We start from the raw sequence: 21,864 nt of genomic DNA on the forward strand, positions 1-21,864 counted from the left end.
GATATTTCCTGGCGTAGCTTCTCAACATTTCTGGTACAACAAAGGTTCAGTCCGGACCACATCTGGGCTTCTGTGTCCTAGCCTCTTCTTTGTTGTAGTGACATCCAGAAATGGAACGGATATTTTTCTTTCATTCTCCAATTTATGAGGATTTTACACCCCAGTGCTGGAGATCCGGCCCCTCAGAGCCCTCCTGTACCCAGGGTTGAAATGTAACAAATCAAGGTGGTTCTTTCTCAGTCCCACTCGTGGATTCTTCACGTCAGGGTGTTATGAGGGAACCTATTTCCCCAGTGACCGGTGTCCCTGTGCTGTGTAGCGGGACTGGTTTATGCTGTCAAAGGGCCAAGGCACCGCTGCGTCCCTTGATGCCAGTGGTGGTATAATTGTTAGGACAAGAAATGGAACTTAGTCCTTTTAAAAGACTGACTTGCCTTTGTAGACTCTAAGTGTCTCAGGATAACTTTATAACTGTGTTGAATGCACTTAGAAAGAGTCAGGATGCTTTGTCTAGGAATAAGTGACAACGATTTATTCAAGGGTCTTAGGGTTTGGAAACTAGAAACACAGCGAGGCAATAGCCAGACTGTTGCAGCAGAGAAAGAAGAGCTGAGGGTTCTTATAGGAAAAAGTATGTTCTTGAAAAGAATCGATCCTGCATTCTTAGCCCCTGGATTGGCCCAAGGTGTCATCTTCAGATGCCCAATGGTCTGGACAATGGAACAGTTTCTTCCTGAGGTCATTCAGATGGTCCCGCGAGGGCCTGATGTGTGTTCAGGCCTTGAGACGCCACAGTCCGAGGTGCATCCAGGCATTGATGCAGGACTGGGCAGTCCAGAAGGTTAAGTTCCCAGGCTCCTTAAAGCAACAATAGAGTCATTTCCTCATGCTTCGACCTACTTCATTGAATAATTTAGCAGCTTGACCATAGTGACTCTTTAATTTGGGTACTCTGTCCTCCAATTGCATTAAAGAAGTCCCTGAGTGTTTGCTTGTAGGACAGAGTCCCCCTACTAAACAGAAGCACCTGGGGTGCTCAGGGCTGGTCTCTGAACAGCCTCTGAGTGTGATTGCGTGTCTAGGTGAGCCTTGCGGGGCAACAAGCCACTTTTCTGTTGGGAGAAGACAAACTGCGAAGAATCTTATTTAAATGAATAAATAACACAAAGAACGGTGCAGGTATTGACTCACCTACTAACTGAAGTGGGTCAGCTGAGGAGCCTCTGGGGACGGAGTGCCTTTGTCTGGATTTCCACAGGGCTGCTGTAATGTGTCTGCCCTGAACAGCGGGGGGCTCCATTCTCTCCGTTAGGCTTCTCCTTTTGACTTCCTTGTCTTCCTGAGGTGCCACCCGGAGAAGGTCCCTGCAGTTGCATTATCACACGAGCTCTTCCCTGGGGGCAGTTAGGGGTCTGGAGCCCACTTGCACATATGCACAAACCCTCCCGCTTCTCCTTTCATCTGTTTAAAAATCTGTTCTTCAGGTTATGTATTTGATTCTTCTAAGTTCTTTTTCCTTTCCTGGTTTGTACTCAGACTTACTCTTTTCCTTTTATAAGAAAAAGCGAGGAAAACTTGTTTTATTGATGCTTCCACTCTCTGAAGTTGTAGCGTTTTTTCACTTGGTGCTTGTCTCCAGCTACTCCGCTCAGCCCTCTGCGACCTCTGTGTCTAGGCTCTGTCTGCGGCTGGTTTGAGAAGCAAGCTCTGGCCTCCCTGGGTCTGGAGCGTTGCCTTGGCCCAGGGTCCCTGTCCGGTCTTCTGAAATTACTTGGTTGGAAGTTCAGAGAGCGTCAGGTCTTCAGGCTGACCATGTCTTATGTCATCTTTGTGATTTCAGAGGTGGTGGCCCAGTGGTGCACGCAAGGGGACCTCCTGGCAGTCGCCGGTATGGAACGGCAGACCCAGCTTGGTGACCTTCCCAGCGGCCCTCTCCTGAAGAGCGCCATGGTCAAGTTCTACAATGTTCGTGGGGAACACACCTTCACACTGGACACCCTTGTGCAGGTAAGGACGCATGCAGGGCGCGCTGTGGCACCTGCGTCGGTGTGCCCAGTCCCCATTCGGTGCTTGTCAGTTGGTTATGCTCCCTGGGACCGATGCTCTGTGGCAGAGTTTAATCCCTTGCTGACTTGAATTATATCACGGCATATGAAACAGGAAAAATAGGAAGAAAGACATTTTTGCCTTTTAACCAAAATATTTCATTGCCCAGTCAAATGAGTGGGCAGTAAGCAGAGTGACCTTGTGTTCGTCATCAGTCTGCAGTGGAAATCAGAAGCATGCAGAAGTGAATGCTGACTCTTCATTTATTCACTTCAATTTTATGCCCGTTCTGTCAGTAATATACCTTTATATTGCAGCTAAGTTACTGTGAAGCAATGAAGTTTAAAAGCTTAAAGGTGGGCCCCTTGCTATCTGTAGTTATGTTCCAGAACCCTTCAGGCCGCTCATGTCTTGTCTAGGTCAGTTCTAGTAGGTTCTCAGTGGGGTTGCTGGAGGCGGGGTTGCTGGAGTCAGCTCTGTGATCGGTGGAGATGATGATAAACTAGGGACTCCCGTCCTCACCATACCCTGCTCACCAGCGGCAGATATACCAGGTTGGGATGTTTTGTAATTAGATTCAGGCATTAATTATTTAAATATATCTTTTTAAAATTATAGTAAAATACACCTAACATAAAATTTACTATCTTAACCATTTTTTGTATACAGTTTAGCACTGTTAAATGTATCCCATTGTGGTGTGACTGACCTCCAGAACGTTGTCATCTTACAGAACTGAAACTTTACACTGTTCTGTTTCAGTGAATTTGACTACACAACTCATAGAATTGGAATCATACAGTGTATGTCCTTTTGTGACTGCCTTTTCGCTTTGCTCAGTGTCCTCAAGGTTCATCCACATCACAGCCCGTATAAGAATCGCCTTCCTTTTTCAGGCTGAGTGCTGTGTCGTTTCATATATAGATATGGTTCCTTCCACCTTTTGGCTAGCAGAGTGAACACTGCTGTGAACAGGGGAATACAAGTATGTCTCTGAAATGCTACTCTAAGTTCTTAGGATAAGTGCCCAGTAGACTTTCTGGATCAGATGGTAGCTGCATTTCTAATTTTTGGAGAAATTGCCATACTGTTTTTCATTCCCAATAATAGTGCCAACGGCTCTTCTCTACATTCTCACCAACAGTTGTTATTTTCTGGTTTTTTTAAATATATCTTTTTCTTTTATTGGTTCTAGAGAGAGGGGAAGGGAGGGAGAAAGAAGGGGAGAGAAACATTGATGCGAGAGAGTAACATCGTTGGTTGCCTCTCGTAAGCTCCCTAACTGGGGACAAAACCCACAACCCAGGCATGTGCCCTGACCAGAAATTGAACCCGGCGACTGCTCACCTTGCAGGACAGTGGCCAGCTCACTGAGCCACACCAGCCAGGGCTCTGTGTTTGTTTTATAGTAGCCATCCGTACGGGTGTGGAGCTTTGATTTGTGTTTCCCTGAGAGCTTTGTGAGCATCTTTTCATTTGCATTTTCATCTGCTTATTGGCCATTTGTGCTTCTTCAAGACTTGTGCCAATTTTTTGTTGTTGGATTATTTGGGGTTTCTTTTGTTCTTGTTGAGTTACAGGATTTAAATGTATCTTTTGACAATGCAATAGCATAATTTGTCCCCTCAAGTACACAGCAAGCATACTTTGAGTGGCTGCTGTGTGCCCAGCACTGAGCTGTAAGCTCTAAGTGCTAGTGTACAGGAATATGACGTGGGAACCAGCCAAGACAACAAGCTGAAGGTAAGTCCCAGGCAAAGCCCGAGAGGGTGATTATAAAGTGGTCAGTGCTGGCTGTGCCTCCCTGCGGTCCCTAGAGGCAGAAGTGATACAGAGTGCCTGAAACTGGCAATTGGAAAGGTTAATGTGGCAGAAAGACAGAAAGTAGAAGATTTAGGGAACTGCTAGGAATGTTCTGAAACCTGGGTCGGTAGATCCATGGCCTGAGAGAGGGAAGTGTGAAGTTAGGATAAAACACGTTCAAGAGGAAGCGATGGAAACTGGATGGGAGTTTGCGCTTGGACAAGAAGTTCAAATTCCTATCCCTATTTTAGAAGTGAGGTAGTTTTAAGTGATGAAGGCAACAAACCAGGGAAGAGCTGAAATGGAGTCGGGCTGAAGCCATCAGCGTGAGGCCAGGGTGTGTGGCAAATAAGCGTGGGTACTGAGTCCCTGCAGACGTGGGATTGAAGGAGAGGCACCCTTGTTCCCATCTGGCCCTTCTGCCAGTGCACTGCCTGGAACGTAGTAGGTGTTCAGCGAGTACTCGTTTGGTGCCTTGATGGAAGGACAGTTGTCAGCGTGTGCTTTCTTTAGTTCTTCCTGTTGGCTGTTTGAACCAGTGGGCTGCGGGCCCTGCTCAGTTCAGAGCTCCCCCCCTCCCTGTCTGTAGCCTCCATGGAAGATAAGCAGGAGAGGCCGGACACGGCCAGCCCTTTCGGAGTTAATGAGGCTCTGTGTGCATCGGGACATCGGGGACCTGCAGTGCTGAGACACAGTCCCTGCAGTGCCGACGTCTGCTGTGCCGTCTGACTCGGGGCGCCCTGCTGGGCAGCATGCTGTTCCCTCCACAGGGAGCGTCCTTTCCTGCCACCTCAGCCTGGGGAAAAGCCGCCCTCCTTGACGCCAGATCAGACGCGTTCTTTTGTAAACCTGACCAGCGATTCCGACCCTTCTTCTCCGTGAACCCTTGGGGCACCTAGTACCGCTGGCATGTGTTACACTTTTCTGTCTGCTTGTTTTATTTTCTTGAAGTCAGAGACCACGTTTTCTTCAGTTCTTTGGTCTTCGCTGTGCCTGGAATGCAGTAAGGCCTCGGTGGCCTTAACCCCTGCCAAAGATCTCATCCGCTAGGACATGACCGTATCATGGGTCTTACATTTACACTGTCTGGGCTTGGGGATAGGAGAGGGACTTGGCTCATCTTCCTTTGGGGCAAAATATCCATAGTGTCTCAGCATTTTAAATTACTGATTCCTTTTTTTTCATTTGAAGGTCCATTTCAATCATTGGAAAAAAATGCCTCAATAATATAAAGTTAAATAGCATTGCTATTAAAAGTAAAGTACAATATTAATTATATAGAGCAGTAACTTACTCTTGTCTGGAATGATTCTAAAATCACGTTATCTGTGCTGTGCTATTCAAGAAGTCCAAAGGCAGAGGCATTTTTACAGCAGGAAAGAAGTTAGGCAATTTATTGAGCTGTTCATAAAAAAGAAATGCAGTTTAGAATGGATAATTAATTTCCAAGTTAATTAGATTGTAGGTTATTGTGTACAAAGCCGTTGCCAAGCACAAACTTGTAGCAGCCTCAGCTTGAAAATGAATTCTCCTGATTTACTCATAATAGTGATGCCTGTGGCTGAAGCTCTTATAAGGAGATGTACTATAATTTATTTTCCTTTCGTGTCTACCTGTTGAAATTTAAGATCCTGTGATTTATCTCATTAGCTGTTATCTGTGACCATCTGTATATAATCGCCTGTCTGACAACCTGACCCAGATTTTAGAGTTAGCGCTACAGACAGAAACTCGCTGGCTTCAGTAATGTGGGTCTGAGTTGTTGGTTGGTCAATCGGTTGTTTTCTTTTAGTTTTATGAACTTTTTCTTGCATTAAAGGCAAGTGGGAGGGGTCACCTGTCTTATAAGGTTCAGTTATTGATGTAAGGTCTTTGGGTAGAAAATTAAGAGAGGACCCTGACCAGGTAGCTCAGCTGGTTGGAGCATCGTCCTGATCGCCAAGGTGTGCGTTCAGTCACACAGTCAGGGCACAAGCAGAAGTCTTTAATTTTGACTTTAATTTTGCTTGATCAGCTTAACTTTAATATGGAAAGGATACCCTACTTTGTATTTCTCTTAAATTTTTAGAGAACTTCATCCAACTCACTACTATATACAAAAATAAATAGGGAAGAAGCTTTCATTCCTCACTAACACCCACTGCAAGGCAGCTCCCGCTGCTGCCCTTGCCTCCGGCGTGGATGCATGAAGTGCATGACCTTCCCTACGCAGATGAGGGTTTGAATGTTCCCAGTTTCACAGTTCTAACCATCACTCCTAAAAATGGGTCTTTTGTGCAATTTGAGAAAGAGATTGTCCACAGATTTACACCTGAGTTTTTCCTTGGGACGCAGCGGCTTCGCAAACAGAGCAGTAACTGGTGGGCGTCGGCTGTGTGTGTCCCCTGGATGCCCCCGGCTTTGCTAGACGTCAACGTTTGGTGCCTTTCTCTAACGCAACAGTGATCCTGGGAGGTGGGAGTCCTAGGGAGGGGACCCCGCCCTGTGGGCGAGGGCCATGGGCAGACAGACCGTGGTCCTGGAGGACCCAGTGGCAAAAGTCGTTGACTAGAGTGCTGAGTAAAGACATGGCTCTGGTAGCAAGTCCCACACCCCATGTTTGCAAGCACGGGTAGTCCCTGGCCCTTAGAGTCTTGCTCGAATTTCCACAACAGGACATTTTGTAGCCAGGCCTTTGTAGTCTGAGTACCAGTAAACAGCTCAGGAAAATGAGCACCAACAGAAATGAGACTACAAAAGTCAGAGGACATGGGACAGAAGGACCTACATGTGTGCGTGTCGCTCCCCCCCACCAGCTTTGTAATTGCAATGTGATTGACACTTAACACTAAGTGTGTTTAGGGTGTACAACACATGAATTTGATACCATTACACATTGCAACACGACTTCTGCCCGTTGTGTTCCCGACACCTTCATCACATCCCATCACATCATCACTGTTTCTTTTCTGTGGTGAGAATTTCAGATACCTCTTAGCAACTGCGAGTACATAGGATAGCATATTGTAACTCTTAACACCATGCTGTGTGCTAGATCCCACGTGAAAGGACTTTCTACAGGCTTGCAGGACTTAACAGGATCCTGAGATCATGGCTTGTTAATACAAGCACAGCCTCGGACTCAACTGTCATTACAACCAATTTCCCCCCATCAGGGAAACCTCAGAATCTTCAGACAAGAGGGGCAGCTCTCACTACTTGTGAATTCTTCCTCATTTTTCTAATACAACCTTAACTATGGCAGAGGTACCCGTATAGTTTATACCTTTCTGTTGTACAGGGAGGACGTGCTGTAAAAACTGAATAAATGAGCAGCCTTCCCCCTCGCCCCATGCTGGAGTAAACGGTCGCCGGCTTGGGCAGGTGCGTGAGTTCTGGGCCCCAGAGCGCTCCCTGCCCTGCGCTTGGGAGACAGCGTGTTCCGGTGACTGCGCTGCAGACGGCAGGGTTCACTTCTCCAGGCCGAAGAATTCGGCTCTTTGCTGCTGGTTCCAGTTTCCAGTCCTCTCACTCCTCCTTGCGAGGAGCTATGGTTTCCTCCCTGGTGCCGCGCCCAGTGCGGGGCGGCCCAGCCCGTCCTCGCCTCCCAGATGTGCTGCGTGCGGTTGTCCCTTGGCTCATCTCTCACTTGTGGGCCCACGGGACCTGTGGATGGACTCCTCTGCCCCACAAAGGATCGTTCCTCTCATTATCCACTTGCTCTTCACGCAGCCTGTTTCTCCTCTGATCTGTTTGCCCTTTCTAGACGTGGTTTGGTTTGTTTCGGAGTAAAATGGCCTGACCAAAAGGATCGGGGAGAGACTGAAGGGAGAATCTGGGCTCATTTCTTTATTTGTGACTGACAGTGTAACTGTTCAGCGGGACATGGCTGCGTCAGTATACTGACACTAGCGGCAGTGGGACGGGCCTCAGCTGGAGCAGAGGGGGTGCGAAGCAGCTCTCCCGCCGCGTCTGCAGCCAGGCTCCTCCGCTGTCGGCTCAGCTCCCCTGCGAGACGGGGATACGGGCGCCTGCGTGCAAAGCTGAGCGGATTAAATGAGGCAGTGTTTGTGGTTATTAATATAACTCGAGGTGCCGTTGGACTTCAGGAAGTTTCTAAGACCCAATCGTTATTTTTGTTAGGTAGTGATAATACATGTAAATGTAACAGGGTTATTATCTGGTTTAAAGGTCTGTATACCGGGTTTAACTTCCTTTGTGCGAATACATGAGATACATAGTTATCCTAGTGGTAAGTTTATATAAGACCCTTCCAAACCGTGTAATCACATCACAGGTGCGGTTTCTGTGGGAAGGAGGGAGGGGACTGGAGCATGAGTACTCGTGGTCCCCGTCCTGTCACCACTGGTGTGGCAGGCAGAGGGACTCCGAGTGATGGGAAGTCAGAGGAGGAAGTGTCTGGTGTTCCCGCAGCCAGTCCCCATCCATGAGGCTGTGTGACCTGGAAACGGTTCTCATTGCTTCAGCTCTGGGTTGTAAACCTCTTGGGAGGCTCGGGTTGAGGTTGGGGGTGGCGGTGTGTCTTTAAGATGAATCTCGGTTTTGGTACCAAGGGAACCTCTGTACTGATCCGCATGTGTGGGGGGGATGATGCCCAAGAAAATGTTTTACACGTTTTGTATGTGCTGTCTGCACTGTTTGCAGCGGTGAGTAGTTTTGCTCTGAATTCACAGGCCCCTCTATGGAGTCTTCCCTCTGTGTGGGATCCTCTTACGAGAAGGCCCGCCCTGGAAGTGCTCTGGAAACCCCAGATCGGGCTCCCAGCTCCGCGGTCCTCCCCCAGGGCCTGGCTGACCCACTCGGCCCAGCCGCTGCAGCCACGCTCTGATGGAAATGGGAGCTGACGGATCTTCAGCCTGGCAGTGTGTTTTGAAGTTGAAACCAGGATTAGCTGACCCCGGGGGCTATTTTAAGCAGGTGTCTTGTGTGCTCCTTTTATCTTGATGTTTGTCACTAAAGTGTTGTGAAAATTCTGTTCCTATCTATCATTCATATAAAAGATCTGGCATCCCCATTTGTGATCTTTGAAACCCCTCAAGACCTCATTAAATTAGAACTCCATCTGTCTGGTTCAGAAGGAACAAATCCTCTCGCTGCTTCTCCATCCCAGCCCTTCACTTCCTTCTTTCTTCCTTGGCTGGTCTTACTTAGACGGCTCCCCTGAGCTTTGAGTTTTTCAGTACAAGCAGTTTCTGCTTGTACATTTCTATGCCAGCCTGACTTTTCAAAGCAAGTGATGGCCACATGCCCCTAGAGAGGCCATCACAGGGACTGTGTTCCCCTCCCTCACCCCCTTCCAGGGAGCCTTCTACTTTCTCAGCCCCGTCACCTCGAGGATGGCGAAGAATAGCGGGGACTTAGCATCTGTGGGTCATGACCTGGGAAAGGTCCCAGGAGCACTTTGACATCTTTCATCTCCTTTAACGCTCACGGCTCCCACTGACTCGCGAGAAAGTAGACTAGCAGGGATTATGTAACAGCCCCCATGTCACACAGCTTCTGCCCCAAATCCAGTGTTGATTTGACTCAGCAGTGCTCCCTGTCAGGACAAAAGGGAGGGACCATCTGATCCACTTTCTCAGCACCTGCCCGAGCCATGGGAACCACCACCGGTTGTTTGGGGGCCCAGGTAGTCACAGCTTTAGTGAGGAGTATGGATTACTGAACCCCAAGCTGGCTGCGTCCTCTGATAGAAACGTTACACAGAGCCATGTTAGATTTAGTGGCACCAATTAAATGAGATAATACGTGTAAAAGAACTTCGTAAAACTATTCCAATACTCTGTTTGTACTCTGGCTTTAGGACCTAACCACTTTTCAGTGGAAGTACTGAGTTTTCATAATACAGTTTTAGGCAATTCTCTGTTGTACTTTTAAAAATCAATATTCTCAAGAACTACTGGGTTGCTTTGTTTTGCTGGACACAAGCGTGCATGATCTTTCTTTGCTTGTGAGAGCAGAAGCTCACACGTGGTCTCCCTTCGCGTCCTGGCAGCGCCCCATCACCTCCATCTGCTGGGGCCACCGCGACTCCAGGCTGCTGATGGCGTCGGGCCCGGCCCTGTACGTGGCCCGCGTGGAGCACCGGGTGTGCAGCCTGCAGCTGCTGTGCCAGCAGGCCATCGCCGGCGCCCTGCGAGAGGACAAGGACGTCGGCAAGCTCGCCCTGCCCCCCCGCCTCTGCTCCTACCTCTCCACCGCCTTCATCCCCACCATCAAGGTAGGGCCCCCCTGCCTCTCTCCCGGCCTCCGGCTGCCCGCCCGCCCCTTCTCCTCCTCGCCCCCACCCACAGGGGAGTCGGCTGGGAACTCCGGGGCGGGAGCACAGACCTTGCCTGCCCTTGACAGGAGTGTCTGGGTGGGGAAGGTGGGCGGCCCGCAGAGTTCCGCCACGTTCTTCCCCACGTGCGTCGTCTTCAGTGTGTCCACGAGAGGTTCGCCTCGTGAGATGGACACTCGCTTCCTCGTGGCAAAGGCAGTGCCCGCGCTTGAGAGCGGCGGCCTCCCCGCGATCAGCCGTCGTACTCGGCCCTGCCCGCCCCGCCGCCATGGCTCTCACTGGAGAAGGCAGGAGCCCGTGCGGTTTCAGGGCCTGCCGCCCCCCCACTGCGCTCCGCTCTCCGCTTTCCGTGCTGGCGTGCAGTGTGCGTCTGCCCGGGGCTTCAGGTGTGGTTTCCCGGGACCCCGAGGCTCCTTTCCGCATTCTTTTTTTTGTCTTCGGTCTCTGCTTCTAAGTAGTAGATGGACTTGTTGGTTACTTTTTTCCTGAAACATCAGCGTTTTAGAATCGTTTGTGATTTTTTTTTTCTTTCAAGTTGCTTTGCGATCGTGCTTCTGCCCCAGTCATTCTCAACCCAGCTGCACATTGGAAAATACACAGGTCCAGGCCCATCCCCCAGAGATTCCAGCTTCCTTGTCTGCGTTGGGATCCTGGCTCAGGTGTTTTTAGAAGCTCCCAGGAGATTCTGACGTCAGCCCAGAGTTATGCATTGCTGTTTCACGCCACGTAGCTAACCCTCCCCGGATGGGCGGCTGCCAGGCAGTGCTCTGTCAGAGTAACCACACTGTCCTTTCTTCTCGGTCCTGCCTCCAGCCCCCAATTCCAGACCCCAACAACATGCGAGACTTCGTGAGCTACCCTTCGGCTGGCAACGAGCGTCTGCACTGCACCATGAAGCGCACAGAGGACGACCCGGAGGTGGGCGGGCCGTGCTACACGCTCTACCTGGAGTACCTGGGTGGGCTGGTGCCCATCCTCAAGGGGCGGCGCATCAGCAAGCTGCGGCCGGAGTTTGTCATCATGGACCCCCGGACGGACAGCAAATCAGGTGGGCCCCCTTGCTACCCGAGGCCGTAGTTGTCAGGTGTGGTTCCTGATAGGCCATGCGGTGAGAAGGCCCATTTGGGAATGTGAGCCTGGGTGGGCTAGCACGGAACGTCCTCGGAGCTACTCCATTTCCAGAATCCTGTTGAAGTTAATGATTCTCAAACTGCACTTTTTGATGGGGCTTTGGACAGTGTCTCGTGAGGCTTCCTGTGGCTGGGGCTGCCGGGGAAGGGGACACCGGCCCTGGGCTTTGCGGTGATAGCTCCCTCTTCCGGAGGCTAGTGGTCAGTGAGGGCCTGAGTATGTTGGTGAGACTTCCTGCGTGTCATAGAGGTCGACCTCTGTGCCCTCCCCTGCACGAATGACGGAATTAAAACTCTCAAACCTTTAGCCTACTCCTCAGCCTCCGACTACAGTCTTGCTTCCGTCCGTCCTGATTGACGGTGGACTGCTTTTTAGCTGATTACCAAGGAAGATGCCTAAAGATCTTCCATGATAAACAAGTCCTTCCTTCTAGAATCCTCTCCCTGAGCGTCATTACTCAGGTGCTCACTGCACATGTGTCCCTGTGAGCCTCCAGAGGGAAGGACTGGTTCTTTTTGTTTGTACAAACTGTGCCCGCCCCGTGTCCTCAGCCGGTGACTACTGAGGCCCACGTGCCCGTCCACAGTACCTGCCGGCTCAGGCGTTTCGCTGCCCCTGTGAAGCTCTGCCCAGCACAAGCAGCAGACTGAGCAGCACTGTCCTCTGTGCCTGTCACCTGGCAATTGAGCTGCTGGGAGTCCAGGAGGCACACGGTGGTCTTTCTGGGGCTTTGTCTGCCCCTGGATCCTGAGGGCCTGGAGGGAGGGGACTGAATCCTCTCTGTGACCCCAGTGCCTGGCAAGCCCCTGACTTTGAGACAATGAGTTCAGTTAGGTCATTGTTCTTTCCACGTCTCAGCTCCCATTCACTCTCCGTCCCAGTAGACTGACCTGCGCCCCTCTTGTGTCCCTGCAGCCACCGTGACGTGTGGTGTGACCAGAGGTATCCTAGGTTCACTTGCCCACTCCAGTATTTGATTGGCCTTTTTTTTTTTTTAATCTTTTAATTCGAGTGATGAACTAGTCCCAAAACAGGGAGGCTGAGTAGAAGAAATGGGCGCTGGTAGGGAGACAGGTGGGAAAGAGGAGGGGGGGATGCAGAAGGAAGGAAGCAAAGTGAGGAGACTGGGAGGGAAATGACTGTGAACTTCAAAGGAAAGTGTGGTTTTAGGGGATGGAGGAAGAAGGGAGCCACTGACGATTAGAGGTGACCGGAGGAGGGGAAGGGTGTGTGAAAGGTGATGAACCAGAGCACGCAGCACGCCTTCTCGGCCAGTGTCACTGTCGCTAAGTTTCCTCCCATGTATACAATTTCATGGAACCTACACTCACGTTAAGAGGTGAAGGGAACTGACGTGAAGAGCGTGCTCCTGTCCCCACGGGTGCGTACGTTCCCACTAAAAGCTCGGGCAGAAAGGCAGACGGGTGTGCTGGAGGGCAGCAAAGCCGGGACGGGAGCTGCCCCTCGGTGTTCGCTTTCTCAGCTCCCACCAAACACACCCTGACTCAACTGCTAACAGTCCTTTGCGAGGAGAGGCAATTTAGTTTTGTAATTAAAAGAATGGAAACGTAAAGCAGAACAAATCAACGATGCGTGTTCAGTGCTGCTTTGTACATGGTCCTTGAGTCTCCTGTGGTCGCGAAGAAATGCCAAGTGTCTGCTCTCAAGCAGGTATAACCCCCTTTGGATGATGAGACAGCTTAACACTTGGAAGGTTCAATAAAAAAAGTCAGGACTTAAATACCTTAAGACAAAAATAGAAGACGTATCACAAGGCAGAATATGACTGATTGCCAACTGAATGGGGGGTGGGAACTGGTTCAGGGGAGGGTAAGATTGCAGGCTCTGGGAAACCAGGGATTTCTCATCAGGAGGAGCTGATTAAGGGAGGCCCCCACATCATTGTGTCCCCAGCTCCCTGCAGGCCGCCCAGCTGCCCGGGGCCTGCCGGTACCTCCCTCCTCCCAGCAGGGCTGGGCTGGGGCCTGGAGGGCTGCCACTGAATGGGTGCCCAGGTGACTGATGTTCCATGTTCAAGTTCCTCCAAGTAATTAACAAACGTGCTCCTCAAACTGATGAGTGTGTGTTTTTATAATAGATAGCATGAATCCCAATAAATGATTTTTGGCGAAAATCCACAAGTTTTCTAAAGAAATCTTTAGCCAGAGCTTGCTATGACCGAGCTCTGTCTGCCCAGCATTCGCGTGTTGAATCCCTAACCCCCAGTGTGACTGTATTTGGAGATGGGGTTCTTAGGGGGCAGTTAAGGTGAAATGAGGTCGTAAGAGTAGGGCCCGAAACCAGCAGTATTGACAGCCATAAGACAGAAAAGGAAGAGGGAGCGCTCTCCTCTCTCCCTGCACACACATCAGAGCAAGGCCGTGTGAGCCCCTGGCAGGAGGGTGCGTGTCTACAGGCCCGGACCCCGCTGCGCTGAACCCTGACAGGCCTCTGCGTCTTGTGCTCCGTCTCCCTAGTGCGTGTGTGTGTGGCAGGCCGGGGGGGGGGGGGGGCTTTTAGGGGTAATTCGGGTTAAAGGAAGCTGTAAGCATGGGGTTTGGTGGCCTTGTAAGAAAAGGAGGAGAGATCTCTCTGCACACACACGCTGAGGAAGACTGTGAGCCGCAGGGTGAAGGCTGCCGTCTGCAGGCCAGGAAGAGAGCCCTCACCAGGCCCTGACCGAGCCAGCACCTGGGTCTCGGCTTCAGCCTCCCGAACCTTGTTTATAAGCCCCCTGACGTGGGGGGCTTTGTTCTGGCAGCCTGAGCAGGCTACAACGGAGCTTTAAGTATTTTAAAGTAGTTAAAACTGCGCTTAAAGGTTTTTTTCTATTCTAATAATATATCTGATTCAGGTTGCATATTTTGAGAAGCTTTCCATTCAACCCAGATGAAATAAGCATATTCTTGAAAACTGGCAAAACTGGGATGTGAAGCCCCAGATAGTTCGAAAAGCAAATCCCAACTTACATTTTGGTACCACTACAGTGTTTGTTCCAGATTTCCATAAGAAATTGATGACATTGCATCCGTAGAACTGAGAGGTCCATCTGGGCCCCAGCCCCGGCCTCCCAGCTTGTGGCTCTGATATGGCGCACTGCGTTGCTGGTTGTGTGGGTGGCAGGTGACAGACAGGCAGGGCTTGGGCATGTGCTCAGAGAGCAACCGTCTTTTCTCACGCGCCCCTTCCCGTCCGTTCTGTGGGGAGGTCCTCGCTGTGCTCCTAGGTAAGTGGTCCTCAGCCTGGCCCGCTCACAGGAGTCCCCTGGGAGCTTTAACGTTCACCAGTGCCCACGCCCGCTCCCCAGGACCCTGCTGCAGCTGGTGTGGGATGCAGCCAGGCAGCAGCGCGAAGACCTCATTTTTCTGCCAGGAGCATTGACTGAGTCCCTGGAGTTCGTTCCACCTCTGTGGTTACAGCAGGAAACAAAACGGGCGGCCCCTTCCCTCGTGGGGTTCACACACGAGTTGGGGAGACCGACCAGAAATCGGTGGTGAGCGCTTCTGTCCTCCCCCGACTCAACTTCGTGTTGAAATCCTAGTGCCCAGTGTGACCATATTCAGAGGTAGGGCCTTCGGGAGGTCACTAGATTGTGAGGGTGGAGCCTTTATAATCAGGAGGTTAGTGCCTTAAAAGAGGCTCCAGAAAGATCCCCAGCCCCTTCCGCCATGTGAGCACACAGCAAGGAGTCAGCGTCGTGCAACCCAGAGAGGGTGTGGCTGGAACCCAAGCACGCCTGTACCCTGATCTCAAGACCTGCAGCCTCCAGACCTGTGTGAAGTGAGTTTTGTTGTTTGTAAGCTACCAGATATGTTAGAGCAGCCCGAGTGGACTCCAGCGGGAGAATGGAAAAAAAGGAGGGTATGCATATAGCACTTGCTAAGTCCTGGTGTCAACGAGAAGGTCAAGGGGTCAGTGGACTTGCTGACCTTCCTCAAGCCAGTGAACCGGCTCTGTGTTAATGGACGTGTAGAAGCATTCTGTGGCCTTACATGTGTATTTGAAATGTAGCCAACCTTCCTGTGATCCAGCGACTCCTAAATTAAATAATACAAAGCACTGCTCAGGGCTTGTGAATTAAGCCTTTTTATTGGATCGCACTCAAAGGCATTACCACTGTAGCTTGCTGGAGTCCCGGCTCGTGCCTTCTGATTCGGTGAGTGGTTTAAGAAGGGCTGATGGAGTAGCACAAGACTGGGCATCAGCCAGCCTCCTTCCACACTGCGTGCCAGGCTGTTCTGCTCGGCCTCCAGTGGCCTCCGAGAGGCCCCTGTTCACAGATGTCACCTCCATATGTTCAGAGATGTAGAGATGGGACTGGATTAAGAAACTCACCCTTTCGGATGTAAATAGCCCTTTTGACCGATAAATTCACTCTCCTATAAATTATTTCCTTGTGGTTGAATGATCTGCCTTTTTTATTACCAGGCGAGGTTCTTGGAGCCTTGAGGGGAATGAGGCTTTAGTCAGCAAAGCAGAGTGATTTTTGAAGATCAAGGCACTTGCAGTGAGCGCAGACCTGGGGGCATGGCAGAGCAGGCGCTTGGACAGTGAGGGGTGTGAGGGGTGTGAGGAAGGGGAGCAGCGAAGAAGCGATTTCGGGGAGGATGTCAGACGTGAACTTGGCCTGCTTCACAGTTTTGTGACGGCCCCACCTTGGTGCTCATGATCTTCTGCCATGGGCCTTAATCTTCTGCCTAATGGCCAATTTGCAGAATTATCGTGAGTGGCTTCTACACAGCACTCTCGGCAGAGCCCGCCGCTGCCCTGGAAGTCCTGCTGCGCAGCTCTTCCCTTTGGCCATGGCGAGCAGATCCCTCGGTGGGATGGCCAAGCCCGCAGGCAGCTCAGCAGGCTGTTCTGCAGACCTAAGCAGCTGTCAGGGCTCTGGTCTAGAGCAGGCCCGGGATGCATACGGCCTTCCCAGGTCCCAGGTCAGAAGCAGGTGCTTGGGGGAGTCGATGCGTCAGTAAGCCCCTCACTCGGGTTCTGGGCCGCCCAAAGCCCGAGACACCTGGTGTGTCATGAACACAACTGTGAGGCCATTTTGGCCTCAGCTCTTGGCACAGTAAAGCGCCAAACTATTCTGTACATTCCAGGACATTAAACTACCATGGCCGTTTTGATAAATGTAGAAGTAATTGCCTACTTTTGCTGAAAAAGTGTGATAGCTTAAACATGTGAAAGGAAAACAATGCTTTACTCCTTTCTATTTCACCTTCTAGACTTAAAACAGTGGCCGGTAGAGTCAGTTTGGCCTTTAGTTCCTAGTGATGAGTGTTGTCAGGGTCTAATGTCACTTCCCTTAAATGTGCTGGTTGGTGTCTTAACAGACGAAACCTATGGGAACAGCCTGATGTCTACCATGATTGACAGCTGCAACTGCTCTGACTCCAGTGACATCGAACTGAGTGACGACTGGGCTGCCAAGAAGTCTCCCAAAATCTCCCAAGCGAGCAAATCGCCCAAACTCCCACGGTAATCTTGCTCTTCAGGGTGTTCGCCCCTTTGTGTGTCCCTGGAGGCATGTCTGTGTGGTGCCCGCTGCAGAATCCCATTGGTGCCAACACCCGGAGAGCACAGGACCGCAGCCCCACCTTCCATCGGGATGGTCGGCCCGCAGCGGTCGCTGCTTTCCTTCCTTCTTTCTTCAGGACAGACAAGACACCCAGTAGGAAGTTGGCTAAACTCCAGGACTTCTCTAGGGGTCAGTGCTGATAGTGGGTGGCATGGGGTGGTCAGAGCTCCCTGGCTTACTTGTTTTTTTCTTCCAGTTTGAGAAAAATTAGGAAAAGGATATACAGTATAGGTAATGTGTTGAAGAGAATGCCAAATTCAATGCCTATAATACTGTAATTGGGGAAGAATTAGTAAACCAAAGAAAACTTCAGCTCTAAAGGTTTGCTTTAAAGAATGGCGAAGAGCTCAGAGCAGGTGGAAGGGCTGTGGTGTCACAGATGAGAAGTGTTGCCTTTCTCGTGCCGGCTCTGCCACCGCGGGCTGTGGCAGTGGATGCGTCCCGAGCTGGGGACTAGGGTCCTTGTCTGCAGAGTTCACGGCGGGCCAGATCTTCACAAGGATCCCTTCCAACTCTAAGCTCTGTGAGGCCGTGCAAGGTTACGGTACAGTTTCCGTACAGATGATGCCTGCCCAGATCTTAGACGCACAGTTCCTTCGGGGAGGCAGCGGCCCCACCACGCGGCTGCAGCGAACAAACATTCCGTCGTCCTGGGCGGTTCCCTATGCCCCTCCCATCTGACCCCTGCTGTCTGCAGTGATCACTGTGCTGACTTCTGTCGCCATAGATCAGTGTTGCCTCTCTTTTTATTTTAATTAAAAATTTTTTTTTTAAATTTATTGACTTCAGAGAGAGAGAGCAAGAAACACCGATCTGTTGTTTTACCCATTTATGCATTTATTGGTTGATTCTTTTATTTTTTAATTTTTTATTTTTATTGTGTTTTCAAGTGGTTACAGCTCAGTTGTAAAGCTATTTTATTTTTTAAAGCTTGTTTTTATTTATTTTTAGAGAGAGGGGAAAGGAGAAAGAAAGAGAGAGAAACATCCATGTGTAGTTGCCTCTCATGCGCCCCCAGCTGGGGACCTGGCCTGCATCCCAGGCATGTGCCCTGCCTGGGAATCGAACCGGCGACCCTTTGGTTCGCAGGCTGACGCTCAATCCACTGAGCCACACCAGCCAGGGCAGTGTTGCCTCTCTTGACCTTCACATAAATGGAGCCAATCACTACTCTTTTCTTTGGCTTTTTTGCTTAATACAGTGATTTTGAGATTCACTGATGCCGTTGTGTCTGTCAGTAGTTTTTCCGTTCCTGTGCTACAGAATCCCACTGTGGTGAACACACCGCAGTCTGTCTGTGCTGTTTGCCACTTCATGGGTATCTGTGGTTTACAGTTTGGGGCTGTGATGAACGGACTGGTGTTGACCTACTCATACGTGTCTTTTTGAGGACACGCGCACGTGTTCATCTTGGGCTTGTGCCAAGAAGGGGAGTTGCAGGGCATGGTGTAGAGACGTGCTTAACTCGAGCGGGGACTGCCACGCAGCGCTCCCCGGTGCCTGTGCTGTGGTGCACGCCCCCCCCGCGTGCGTGCAGGTGCGCGCTGCTCTCCTCCCCCGCGGTGGTGGTGTCACGCCCAGCCCAAACGTGCCCCTTCTTGCGGCAGTGCAGTGGTGTCTCCCTGTCCTCTAGTCTGAGTACACCCGGTGATCGACGGTGCTGAGAAGCTTTTTATATCTTTATTGGCCGTTTGGGCATCTTCCGTGGGGAAGTGTCTGTTCAAGTCTCTGGCCCATTTTTTGTAGAGTAGTTTTGCTCATATTGAGTCGTAAGATTCCTTACGTATTCTAGCTGTGACTCCTTTGCCAGACATAACGCACTGCTATATAGTCTGATACATATATGAATTTCTGCTATTACGGTTAGTGCTTTTTGTGCCCTGTTTAAGAGATCTTTGCCTCCTGTGAGGTCATGAGCCATTCTGGAAGCTTTATAGTTTTAGCTTTCACACTTAGATCTCAGGGTAATTTTTGTGTATAGTGTGAGTTGAAAGTAAACCTTCATTTTTTCCCATATAGCTGTCCAGTTGCTACAGTAATCTGATTGATTTACTTTTTCATCTTTGTCAAAAGTTTGTTAAAATTGCAGATGAAATTATGTAGTGTTTCAGCTTCTCCTATTATCAGTACTTAAGCAGAGAGAACACTTAACACATAAGCAACTAAATCCTTTACCTGTGAATGTTCTTCTAAGGTTTCTGGATGTTGCTGTCCCATAGTTCGCCCTCCTTCCTTCCGTCTTTCCCAGTGTTGAATCCCCTACACACAGTGCCCTGGTTAATCTCCTCGAGCAGGGCTTTAGCCAGCTCCGTCCCTGGGCCTCCCTTTCTGTGGGCGTCCTAGGTGTCCGATCAGGCCCAACCGTGTATGTGAGGCTCCCCGCGTTTCTCTCCCAGAGGGTCACAACCTTACTATACTCACTTTTGTAACTTTCTGTGGGCGAGACTGGCGTTACGCGCGTATGTCACATGTCACAAACAAAGTAACTGAGCACCACAGATAGAAAAACTTTGCTCCACTGATTCGATTTAAATATTGCAGGCATGAAATTCTAGGTAAGTCTGTTGAAATCCAAATGTTCTAGGAATTGTAAAATCATTGTGGCCGTTAGGTGAGAAATGACTCTTCTCACCTGCCATTTCCCCAGGACAGATTCTGAAAACCCCTGGCAGAAGGCATGTGAACATTTCTAAATTTATCACAAGTCAGTGGAAAGTGAAAGACGGTTCATTCTCTGAGGTTCCTTACAAATGAATCACTTGCTCTGGTCTCACTATATGTATTTTAAAATATGTTACTCAGTATACAGTTCTGTCCTTTTCTCCTGCTCTTACTGCAAAAACAGGTGGGAGGGACCTGGGTAAATTAGGGGCCTGGTTCCTGAGAATGGGACACCCACGGGTGACTGCTGGAAGGTGAAAGGCGGGCCAGCAGTGCCTTCCCTGCTGCGGCTGCCTGACCCTTCCTGCCTCGTCTCCGCAGGATCAACATCGAGGCTCGGAAGTCCCCCAAGCTGACCCGGGCCGCGCAGGAGATGTCCAGGTCCCCGCGGCTGCAGATGCGCAAGCCCTCCATCGGTTCGCCCAGCCTGACGCGAAGAGAGTTTCCTTTTGAAGACATCGCTCAGGTAGCGTCTGGGTTCCGGGTTGGTCACGTGCACTGATGCGCCATAGTGTGCTTCCCTCCCCAGTGTGTGCCCGGTGATGGCTGGGCCCTCGCCACCCCCGTCCCCACGCCTGTCCCTGCGGCTCCAGGCCCCGGAGTAGGTAACTAGTGCTCTGTCCTCCTCACCACCCCTCCCTCCAGGCAGGCCCCTTACGACTGCTCCACCTCCCACAGGACATCCTTGCAACTCAGCTACCGTACCCCCATCCGCAGGTGACAGAGCTGTGCCTGCTTCCTCCAGCCTTTGTGCCTTTGCTCCGCCGGGGTCACTGGAAGTCTCCACGGCTTCCCGCCCTGGCTCAGCCATAGGAACTGCGAAGCACCTTGTTTAGAACTCCCGTGTGCCAATTCTCAGTGACCTCCTGTGTGCACACAATCCCCGCCGTTCCTTCCGTGTTAGGACATAAGCTCTTTGGGGAGCTGTGCACTGTTCAGCTCCAAGACTGCCCTGCACACCACGTACAGGCGCGGCTGGGCGCTGTGGTGGCGTTTTAAATTCTTTCGACTTTGTTGACTGAGAAAACAGACAATTGGGTAGTTTCAGGGTGGTGTTAGTGCAGCCAATACTTCCAGGACAAACATCAAGGGTGAAAATGGATTCAGAGCTAGATGCCCTCTCCAGTCCAGTGATTATGGGAACAGAGAGGGGAAGGTTAGAGTCCAAGTCCCATTGTGGCCTTTTGGAACAACACATGCAGACACACTGGGACATGTCTACCTCTCACTCCCAACCTGAGGAGCACAGCTTGGTGAGCGCCCATTTAAAAATGGTGCCGTTACTGGCTGGTGTGGCTCAGTGGATTGAGCGCCAGCCTGAGAACCGAAAGGTCGCCAGTTCGATTCCCAGTCAGGGCACATGCCTGGGTTGTGGGCCAGGTCCCCAGTTGGGGGTGTGTGAGAGGCAACCACACACGGATGTTTCTCTCCCTCTCTTTCTCCTTCCCTTCCCCTCTCTAAAAATAAATAAAATTTTTAAAGAAAAAGAAAAGAAATGGATATGGAAATTTTTAAATATAAAATAAAAATGGTACCTGACATGCTGCAGTTAGCTGCTGGTTTTCAAAGTAGTGGAATGAAGCTGTGAACACCTGTGGCTCTTTAAGCAATAAGTGTGAATATTCTCATTTAATAGGCAATACGGAATTCAATAGTGATGTTTCTTTCCTTTTTTCATCCCACAGCACAACTATCTTGCTCAGGTTACGTCTAATATCTGGGGAACCAAATTTAAGATCGTGGGCTTGGCTCCTTTCCTGCCGTCCAACCTCGGTGCAGGTAAAACCACGTCCTGTTCTCTGCCCGCTGTCCCAGCTGGAAATCTGACTGAAAAGCAACTTCAGCCTTCAGTGGCCTAAAGCAGAAAGTGAGCTCTCAGACATCAAAAGATTAGCATGTGTCTTACCTCCGAACTTTGACCCCAGCCACTATCGTATCACAAATAGTATAATAATTACTCAAGTTGGGTTTTTTTTGACAGTGATGCTTTCATTTTTTTAAAAATATTACCCCCAACTTATAAAAATGACAGAAAAATTCAAAATCTCTATCAGAGGTCTTAGAGGTTTCTGGTTATTTTGATTTCTGGCCTTTCGCTGTGAGCAGGTTTTAGTACCAGTGCCTTTAGGTTCTTTTGATAAAAGAAATCCCTGAAGAAAGCGTTAGAAGAAGATGCTAGCTGGCTGTGAGCACAGCTTTGTGATGAATCTGTGGAGATGTCATTTCTAAGTACCAAATAAATGTCCTGTCCATGAAAGTTTGAGCCAGAGAGGTAAATGGAAGCAAGGGAGTCCAAACTGGGCCAGAACCCAGGATTTGCGCTCCCATCTGTGCTCCGGATGGATGGGACAAGAAGGACTAACTT

General features: G+C 50.3%; 1 protein-coding gene across 1 annotated transcript in view; it reads left to right on the plus strand.

Annotated features, from left to right (window-relative positions):
• Positions 1-21,864, plus strand: part of TULP4 (TUB like protein 4) — a 124,309-nt gene that overhangs the window by 92,788 nt on the left and 9,657 nt on the right. The window contains exons 6-11 of the mRNA XM_090280036.1: positions 1,841-2,007; positions 9,845-10,069; positions 10,943-11,177; positions 16,594-16,738; positions 19,821-19,965; positions 21,185-21,278. Coding sequence (XP_090136162.1) covers positions 1,841-2,007; positions 9,845-10,069; positions 10,943-11,177; positions 16,594-16,738; positions 19,821-19,965; positions 21,185-21,278 — 1,011 coding nt within the window. The remainder of the gene's footprint in view (positions 1-1,840; positions 2,008-9,844; positions 10,070-10,942; positions 11,178-16,593; positions 16,739-19,820; positions 19,966-21,184; positions 21,279-21,864) is intronic.

The sequence above is a fragment of the Furipterus horrens genome, unplaced genomic scaffold (assembly GCF_987537825.1).
Source record: "Furipterus horrens unplaced genomic scaffold, mFurHor1.1.pri manual_scaffold_6, whole genome shotgun sequence".
NCBI lineage: Eukaryota > Metazoa > Chordata > Mammalia > Chiroptera > Furipteridae > Furipterus > Furipterus horrens.